Source organism: Hippoglossus hippoglossus, chromosome 14 (genome assembly GCF_009819705.1).
Source record: "Hippoglossus hippoglossus isolate fHipHip1 chromosome 14, fHipHip1.pri, whole genome shotgun sequence".
In the NCBI taxonomy this organism is placed as follows: Eukaryota; Metazoa; Chordata; class Actinopteri; order Pleuronectiformes; family Pleuronectidae; genus Hippoglossus; species Hippoglossus hippoglossus.
In genome coordinates, this window is record NC_047164.1 from 23399630 (window position 1) to 23409626 (window position 9997).

General features: G+C 39.1%; 1 protein-coding gene across 2 annotated transcripts in view; it reads left to right on the top strand.

The window, feature by feature from the left end:
• The window catches only part of opcml (opioid binding protein/cell adhesion molecule-like), a 312515-nt gene extending 303138 nt beyond the window's left edge, over positions 1-9377 (top strand). For both annotated transcript variants that reach the window (XM_034606832.1, XM_034606831.1), the window contains 4 exons: positions 4556-4693; positions 5325-5445; positions 6274-6425; positions 6732-9377. In XM_034606832.1, coding sequence (XP_034462723.1) covers positions 4556-4693; positions 5325-5445; positions 6274-6425; positions 6732-6832 — 512 coding nt within the window. In that variant the 3' untranslated portion in view covers positions 6833-9377. The remainder of the gene's footprint in view (positions 1-4555; positions 4694-5324; positions 5446-6273; positions 6426-6731) is intronic.
• The last annotated feature ends 620 nt before the right edge of the window (positions 9378-9997 follow it).

The window sequence follows — 9997 nt, forward strand, 5'->3', positions numbered from 1 at the left end:
TCCGTTTTTCAGATGTGACAGATTTGGCTACGGACATATCAACAAGCACAGCAGGCCAGGGTCACAGTTTCATCAAATGTGTTCGCAAGAATTCGCACAAACACACAATAGTGAAAAGAGAGGTCGGTTATGTAACAGCCAAATAGATTATGTAGTGACCATTATGTTGGGAAAATCCTTAGAATATATATAAAGAAAGAAGGAAAGTTGTGCTGGGAGCATCCAGAAAGCTGTGTTGTGTCAGCTACGGAACAATATTATAGTCCACAGTCATGCTAGTAGCTCGGTGAGGTTTAAACACAGTAGTGCTTGGAGCTAAATGCCAACATCATCTTATTAAGATGCTCACTGTTACAATGACAACATGCTATTGTTATCAAATGATATTTAGTAAGTTTACCAATTTAGATTGTGAACGTGTGAAATGTCCTAATTAGCACTAAACACAAACTGCAGCTGAGGCTGATGGGAAACTAGCCTTTGGCTAAATGGAATGTCAGGGATCAGCCAAAGTCAGTAGAACTTCTCCTCTCTGGGGACCTTTAATATCTGTGAAGTATAGCTTAGCAGTCCTTTCCATAAATCGATTTATTTCACTCAAAACCAAAAATGTCAACCTCATGGTAGCAGAGTTCATCATCTCAGAAGGTCTTCACGAAATGTCCTAGCCATGCACATAACAATCATTGAGATTATCAGTGTGATCCAAAGTGATGGACTGACTGATTGTCCCTGCCATCCTCAGAGCCATGCTGCCAGTATGATTTAAATACACCGATAGCCCTAAGAACCCATTCAAAGTACAAAATATGGTGAACACATCATCTGTTCAATTAGAAACCAAGCAGGGGATTCTCAGATTCAGACAAATGCATGCTTCAAGTATACGGCCAAAGCAGGTTGAGGAGGTGGATTATTCCCACTGGCCGAGTCAGTCACTTGATCTCAACCCAGCTGGGCTGAATTCCACCTGCTGAAGAGTTTGATGTTAACTAAATTCAGAATACTTTACGTCCTAGTTTTTTTTTGTGCCATTCTTTAAGTCTGAAACAGCCAGTTCATGTAACTCTTGTGCATAAATAATGTCATTCTAGAACTGTAAGAGTGCTTTTACACATTGCAAATGGTTGCACTGTCAGACTTCACAAATAATTGAACACTCAAATCTCGGCTTGTATTTGGTAAATTTGAATCAATACCATGATTACAAAACGTTACACAGGTACTTTGAAATCATATTTAATAGTGATTGCACCATTCAACTAATCTGGAAGCCGAACATGGACCACATCATTTCTGTTGCCTGCTGAAGGGTTTATTTTAGCAAAGTGTACCGAGAACAAAAATTAAAAAGCTTGACTGTGTAATTCAAATTGGTGCCTGTCAGCCTCTATCAATTTGAAGTCAACATAGCTTTTTAACAAATTGTCCCTTTTGAGTTTGAATTGACTTTTTACAACCTACTCTGATCTCTGTCATGGAAAGAAGTTGTATCCTACAGTATGTGGTATTTTCCGTTGTAATAGCTGCAATTGGACTACAGTAATCTTTCTTTACAAAGCTGCACAGAGTGGCGTCTCAGCAGCAGAGCTCCTTAAGCTAATGGCTAATATTGCCGAGGTGCTCCACTGAGTGCTTTTAGATGCTCATTTGTACCGGCTGCCACTCAGGCACTGTAATTCCTCTCCCATTAGTCATCCAGTCATGCTATTTGGAACTGATGTCGCATTGATGTCTTAGATTTGCTTATCCAGAGTAATATATGAGGATTATGACTTCTTTATATTCATTTGTATGGGTGTGTTGGGTTGACATTTATATCATAATGCATAGATTGTTACCATGCCAGGTCATTATCCAATTCTTTATGTAAACTTCCCATGTGGTCACCTCTGCTGTGCATTCTGTGCTTACAGTGGAAGGACTGATGTTTCCTAAAAGGAATAAACAATGAAGTCTAGTCCTGTATTGTATTCACTTCTGTTTTCAAATTGTGGTCCGGATGCTGACACTTTACTGTTAACAATGTGAGAAAGTACACACACACACAGGCAGGTGCTTACACAGACACAAACACACACACATCCAGTCTCAGCAGTGGATTTAAGTGGGAATCAGCAGATCCACACACCAGAAGCTGCCTTCGTTTGTTGGAGTAAAAACTAGAGTTTCAGGCTGTCAGCACAGTTTAAATCTGAATCTGAAATCTCTGAATAGGGAAAAAGAGGGAATAGTTTCATAAACAAAAACAGGCATTTTTTTCAGGGAACTGAGATAAACATTTTAAAGGACCAGTGATAAAGTATAACTTGGAGGGCAGACTCTTGGCAGAAGACTGGAGCAGAGTAGGGATTAGTTTTCAAAGGTTTAATGTAAAACTCATAACAAAGAATGAATTAGCTGACAAAGTGAATGATCACAGAGTCCAGAGTCTAACAGGCTAGTGATCAGTCTTCCAGAATCCAGGTCCAGAGTTCAGAGAGTAGGCAGAGACAACGGCTGGCACCAGTCCAGTACAGAAGAGAGTTAGTGAGAACTGGCTGAGCGTGGCAGTAGCAGAAGGTAGAAGATCCTCGACATAGGCAAAAAACACAGTGATTAATATTTAGGCGGACAGGTAAGTAACAGAAGTTTCAAAAAGATTTTGAAAAAGGCAGAAGGTAGGAGTAGGCCAAGCGTTTCTACCCCTATGATGAATGATCTGGTCCTTGTATAAAGCAGGAGGTGGTCACATTGACAAGGTGATGAGACACAGGGGCGATTCGCAAGAGAGAAAGAATCCGGAGGCGACATTCAGCCAGCGACACACTCTGCCAGGAACAGGACCCAGTAGGGGACAGGCAACAGCAGCAAGAAACCAGGAAGTAGAAGCAAAGACACGAACAAATCCAAAGGCAGACTGCACAATTATCAACAACCAGTGTGTAGGATTAAGGAGTATAATATTCATAATGGTGTTTTCATTGGTGTACAATTACCTGAAACTGAGAATCATTGGGTTTTGGGTCTACAAGTGTGTATTCTTCCACGGAGTTTGCATTGCTCATATAGCAAATGACAGACACAAGGAAACACAAGCTCTAAAAAGGCTCTTTCAATGTTCATGTTACCTGAAGACCATCCTAGTTTGGAGGGGTGAGGGGAGGGGTATTCAGTTGGATGCAATCTGCAACTCTACCACTGGATGTCACTACTTTATATGCATATAAACTTTAAATCTGGGGGTTTTGGCTGTATTTATATATTTGTACTAGTACCAACCAAAGGTTGAAATAAGAAATGCCAGTTTGAATCAAGGGAAGTGTTTGTCTGCATACGCTCAGTAAAAGAAAAGATACGTCAGATCCCACGAATAGATGAGAAGTCAGAATTAAACACAATGTTAACACAACATTATTATATTTTCAACTTAGGTGTCCACAACAAGTAGAATTTCTCTCTTGATTGTAGTGTTCCAAAGCATAGTAGACTCAAACAAACAGTAATGCAGTTTGCAGCCTAGATTGTAATAATCCAGTGTACTCGAAAGCTAATGAGGTAATTAAACTATAATTTGAAAGTAGACCTCCACCCTTGGCCATCATTAAAGCAGCCAGCCAGTACCAGATAGTAAGTAACTCAAAAACATTTTGTCACCCACACTCTGCCTAATGTAGTTATCCATGATGAAAATGTTCAATTACCAGTGCTAGTTGTTCCCCGGGTTATATGTAACAAGCTGATTATCCCCAGCCCACAACCTTTGCAGTGAATCCCCAGCCAACAGTGTCCACAGCTGAGGATTTGGAAAACACAATGATATTATGCTAATGTTGAGCTATTGCTGGATTGACATTTCCACTGATTGGGATTAGTGCTCCTATCCATTTCCCCACCCACGCTGCAATATCTCAAGGTCTCTCTGTCACCAGAACATGCTTTTAACATCCCCAGTGTCAGGGCTAATTTGTGGTGTTACTCAAGTGGGCTTGTTTCGAGGCAATATATTTATTTTCTTTGTGTAATGAGTCGATGCTCTGGGCTGTCTGCCTTCTGGGGACATTCGGAAACGGCAAATCCCCAAATCACAAACTCCCACTGTGGTCCGTCGAGATTAAAAAAAAATGTTTTAATTCAGCTCTTGAGATCTTTATGAAGGATAACCAGAGTCATTAATCATTATATGAGAAGAGGAGATATCAAACATGTTCTTAGGTTATCTACCCAACTTATATTCACTTGTGTCTGCAAATTCATTACTTGACAATAAGTGCATTTTTATTCAATCTGCCAGTTTTTTTTTTTAAACATCCCAAGTACTATAGAATATCTGCACAGGAAAGAGGGCTAGTTTTGACTTTAACTTTCTATTTAAATCAGTCACGTCACTTGAGCACTTAAACCTTGTGCCTGGAGACAACAAATCCGTAACAGAGAGCCTGAATTACAAACTTGCAAACTGGATATATGCATGGAAAGTGGATAACCTGTCGTGGGTTGTCTAACAAAGAGTAAATATGTGGAACCTGCATTGTTTTTTTTTGTTTTTTAACTCTACTTGAACTTATCTCCACAGGCACCCATGCATTTGTGACGGAGGAAGAAAACCTGGAGCTGACAACCGTCACCAAAGAGCAGTCAGGGTCATATGAGTGTATCGCTTCGAATGACATCTCCAGCCCCGATGTCAGGACAGTGCAAGTCACCGTCAACTGTAAGTGCCAACGTTATCACATCCATGGTCAAGTATTTAAGGGGACAATGATCATGACATATGGGGCTCACACACCCACCCACACACACACACACACACACACAAACAAACAAAGCTAACAGCTTTTTCATGGATAAGCAATATTCTCAAATAAACCCTGACTGATCTGTTGAACAAGCTTGAAAATGGTCAGTGTTTGTAAACCATTTTGTCCACAGTCCTCATCCTAACCACCTCTGAATGGGAACTCGTTGGACTTGTCATAAAAAAGTCTGAACTACTGAAACGAAATCAAAACTTAAGAGGCTGAAAGTATTTTTGAATTTACTGTTATGGTGTATCTGCAGTCTTTATGAATAAGCAACTGCTCTCACAGTTATGCTGGGAGTATAAAAGGATTTACACAGACAAATGAGAATTGTGAGGCTTCGTGCTTTCAAAAGTCGAGTACTTCCTCATGGCCGAATGGAGAGTCAACTGGACGCCGTCCCACATAATGAAACTAACTCCCTCACAGTCTGCATTTGTGTCTCTGCTTGTTCATCAAATTGTCAGTTCACACTTAAATAGGAGTATGAAGAAGCCCAAAACACAAAGCAATTTAAAAATCTTGTTTCACTGTATTTTATAGATCCGCCCTTCATTTCTAAGGCGAGGAGTACAGGTACTCCAGTTGGACAGAAAGGAGTCCTGCAGTGTGAAGCCTCTGCCGTCCCGAGGGCAGATTTTGAGTGGTACAAAGAAGACCGCAGGCAAGTTTCTCCTCTGAGCTCTTCACCAGACGCTGTAATACTGACTGCTGTAGGCTGTGCACTTACTTTAATTGAAATATTCCAGACCCGATCCTCTTTGTTGATGTAATACCTTGTTACTGTTATTCTTGTTTCAAATTATCTGCATCTGATGTAATCAGATGAGTCCTCATGCCCTGCATTTTCCGGATATGTATTTAATCACATTATGAACACTTAAAAAGGACAAAAATAAAGAAATTATTTGCAGAGCAGATTGGACACCGGTGCAGCACTCGGTTTGTGACAGTGCGGTGTTTGGCTTGGAGGTTCTGAGAATATTCTAGGAGAATGGAGCTTTTTGCTGAAAGCTGGAGACTTGAAAGATGTTCATGAGCAGATATAAGAGCTGATATAAACACAGGCTATGTTGCACTGTGAAATGATCCCTGACGCTGACAGGCGCATTGCCCGTCAGTCCCCAAAAGACAAAATGCGTCCTCAAGAATAAAAAGATGGAGGAAGCTGATAAAATAAACGACTGGCATCCTTAAACATGAAATAAGGCAATGAAACAGGAGCAGAGGAACAGGAAAAGCAATGAGTGACAGAGAAGGAAAGTTTTGGTGCACTGACGGATGAAGATCACAAATGGACAATTACTTCAATAAGTCAGTGAGCTGTTATAGAGTTTTAGCTCTATTATGAAAAACTCTTTATAGCCTGCAGGTGTGAATGTTTTTCCAACTTTGTGCAGAGATAATGCTGGAGGTTTGACAAAATGCCAAAGCAAAACAATACAGAAAACCAAAGTTTTTTTTCTTTTCTCCTCCTCTCTTTCGTTTACAGGCTCTTCAATGGCCTAAATGGGGTTAAGATTGAGAATCAAGGTAAACAGTCAATGCTCGTCTTTTTCAACGTCTCAGAAGAGGACTATGGAAACTACACCTGCGTTGCCATGAACACCATGGGAATCACTAATGCAAGCATAATCCTTTATGGTAAGAATATATATATTTATGGTAAGAATATATATATAATAATATGTAAATTATATCTTCTTTGCATACAAGCAGTTGTACACATATTTAAAAAAGTCACCCACTTTATATTGTACACTGTTTTTATATATTTTAATTCCTACCATTCATTAACTTCCATGGACACCTGAAGAAATAAACCATTTTTCATATATGTTCCAGTCAATCTCCATTTATTCTGAGACAATGCTGTGGTCCCAGCACTGGTTTGAACTGGAGACATTCTTACCCTGTTGATGGACAATGTGTTGTGTCATTCTCCCCCAGGTCCCAGTGCAATCCATGATGTGAACGGTGCTGCAGTGTTGCCCGGTCGCTCGGTTTGCCTCCTGCTGGCTGTCACCTTACTCCACCTGCTGAAGTTCTGATGTGAGATTGAAAACCTTCGAGCTTCTCTCAGCATCGAACAGCGAGAACAGACTATTAGTCCAATTAGAAGAATGGAAATCAAAGAGCGACACTGGTCCACTTTTAGTTATCTTGATTCTTTCTTTTTCTTTTTGGCTTTGCAACAGAGTCTGCTCTCTGCCAGCTCGCGTCTGAGGAAGTGAAAATGTTGAATCATGCACTAATTTGATGATGGTAGAAGTACTGAGTTTGTGTCTCCCCAAACCTTTTTGTAAAGGGAAAAAAAAGAAAAAAATATATATATGTAACTGGTGATAGTTGACTGTTTATTGCCCAATATTGAAGTGAACATTCAGATTATTATTATTGTGTCACATCCTGTTCAATATCTGTACAATACCATTAAGCTTTTTTTAAGTAAACAACAAAAAGGGAAAAAATGCAATGTGATTGTTGAATTTTACTGTATTTTTACAGTTGTATGCAAAACAGAATAGATCATTCTTGATAAACAGTTGATTTCTCAGGCAACGTCCTACATCATAGAGCATCTGACTTTATATTTCTGTTGTAGTGTGTGTAGAAAATGTACAAATGTGTACAGACAATTCCTGCACTGTTGTTTTTTTTTTCTCCAAAAGGCATACACTTATCAAATGGCATTTCTGAAACACCTAATCCCAGTGTCATAGCAGCTTCATGGCATATTCATGCTGAAAGTCTGAAAGAGTTTTCCAATTAACATTTTTGTGATGTGTCATTTAGGGCACGAGTGGCTGAGCTGCTTCATTTTCTCCAGTCACAATTCATTTATATGAAGTTAAACTGTTTAACTGCCGGTAGTGAGGATGCATCAGTGAAGTGTCATTGAAGTAGGTGGTCTATTCAGCAGCATGGCACTGATCTGACTTCTTATTAAGTGGTGCTGTTGATTTTAAGTTGAAAAGAACTCAATTTAATTTGTAAAATATGCATTCGTTTACTTTTGTTATTCCGAGGTCATCGTTTAACACTGCAACTTAAATAATAGTATAGTGATAATATAATTTACCCTGGCTTATCAAGTTATGTATAAAGATCTGCAAAAAACTCATTCATATTTAACATAACAGCCTTGAAAGTAAGTCCCTCAGGCAGCCACAGTGGTCCTCATGTTTTCTTGGATGAAGTCAGTGGACTTTTATGCAATCGCGGCCTTGTTGTTGGGTTTGCAGAGCCAGACAGGTTGCAGCTTATCACAAATCATTATTATTTGTTTATTTGATAAGAAATGGCAGTTTTTGTTAATATATCTCTTCAAATCCTTAGATTAAAGTATCAACTATCAGTTAGAACTTGCAAGGTTAATAAATAAAAATACACAATAGTAAATATTTTCTCTTTTATTCATACCTGTATAACTTTTTTTTTTATTTAAAAAAAATAATTATTGTTATTGCTACTTATTGTGTGGTTATGCAAATGGAAGTATGCACTGCGCTACACAACAATAATGACAATAATGTAACTCTGACAAGACTAAAAGTGAACATTTATTACTATTCGTTTATTATACAGAAAAAAAAAGTATTTATTCGTATTTCTCACCCAAGTATTAAAATCTTTTAATTTTCCTGTGAAGTAGTGAAGTATCTGAATAAACTATTTTATCCATTTAGAACCTCTTTATTTGTAAAATATGCTTGTGGAGGCCGAGGAGTTTTTTGGTAATATCAAATCGAATAAAAAAAAAAAAAACAGTGCACTGCTCCATTAAAGCCACAGATAATACAAACAGGAATATTTTGTGAGTGACAGGACAGTAAAATCAATTCAAATGAATGTTCCGTGTAGCTGCTATGAGCCCCCCCGCCCCGGTGTTAGGGATGCGTGCTTTTAACCTGGTTTGCCCCGAGATAAATGGCAGATGCTGCAGGAGTGACTGTTGTGGTCTGTGGTTGGTGGATGCATTTTAGAGGGACGTTTTACAGTCTGCCTTGCACAGACTTGCACAGAAATTTCCAGCGACCAGAATATACAGTACTTACAGCACAAGTGATTGATAATGTGATGTTCTGCTATTGTCCAGTTCACGCCTGTGCATACCTGTGAGTAAGAAGTGTTTTGAAGACAAAACAACAGGGGTGAGATTGATGTATGTGGGAATGCTTTTGTTGTACTCACATGTTAAGTTATGTGCTTGTGATTGATGGTTGAACCAGTCAACTGGACAGGACATGTCACAGGATGACAGGGGAGATTCAGATGCCTGCAAAACTAAAGTTAAGGGTCATTGTAACGCTTTTCATCTCAGATAGATGAACATGATAAATATTGATGTCAATGAGCTTGAATCAATTTGTTTAAAATCCCAATTAAAACAGAACTGATACTGGAATTTACTTAAGGTGTATTTTTGCATATAACGACAGTATCATTATTGTGGTGACAGGTTGTACTTTTTTATGGATTAAGGTTTAACATCATGTATTCCACACATAGACTGTATGTCAAGCTGGACATTATGTTTCCGCTTCCTCCCATTGTATAAAAATAAAGCCAAAATATTCCAGATACGGGTGCTGACATCTTGGACTTTTGATGTCATTCGGAGCCAGAGTCTGCACAGCAGTGATGATGGTGTGGAGCCGCGGTATCCACATCCTGCTGATACACAGCGTGATACACAGCGTGATACGCAGTGTCGACTAAGCTGTCAACAATGACATTCCAGCCTGTTTTCATAGCATCAAATAACTAATTAAAAAAGAAAACTTGAACATACATCGGTGTGTTTAGAACTACCTAAAATGACAGAAACCATCTTTAAAAAAAAAAAAATATTGAACATGTACTCTGTGGTGGGAATTTGTATTTAATTCCCTGGTGAGGAAATAAACCATCAGACTGAGTGATCAATTCAATGATATCAAAGTATTTAATTAATGGTCGAGAAACAATTTACAGAGAATATATTCGAACACAAACAGAGTGACAATGTTACCATTTGGCCAAATAGGGACAGAATTCTCAAAGCCACTGCAGGCTAGAAGAATCTGACAAATGGCTCATGTCCAGTGTGGGTTTTTATGCACAGTTCGAGGGCTTCACGTCCCCCCTCGATATCAGCCAAACAGGACGTGTCCAGCGCTCAGACGTCAGCAGAGAATGGGTCAAATATCCCCCCCTCTCCTGAGTGTATAGAC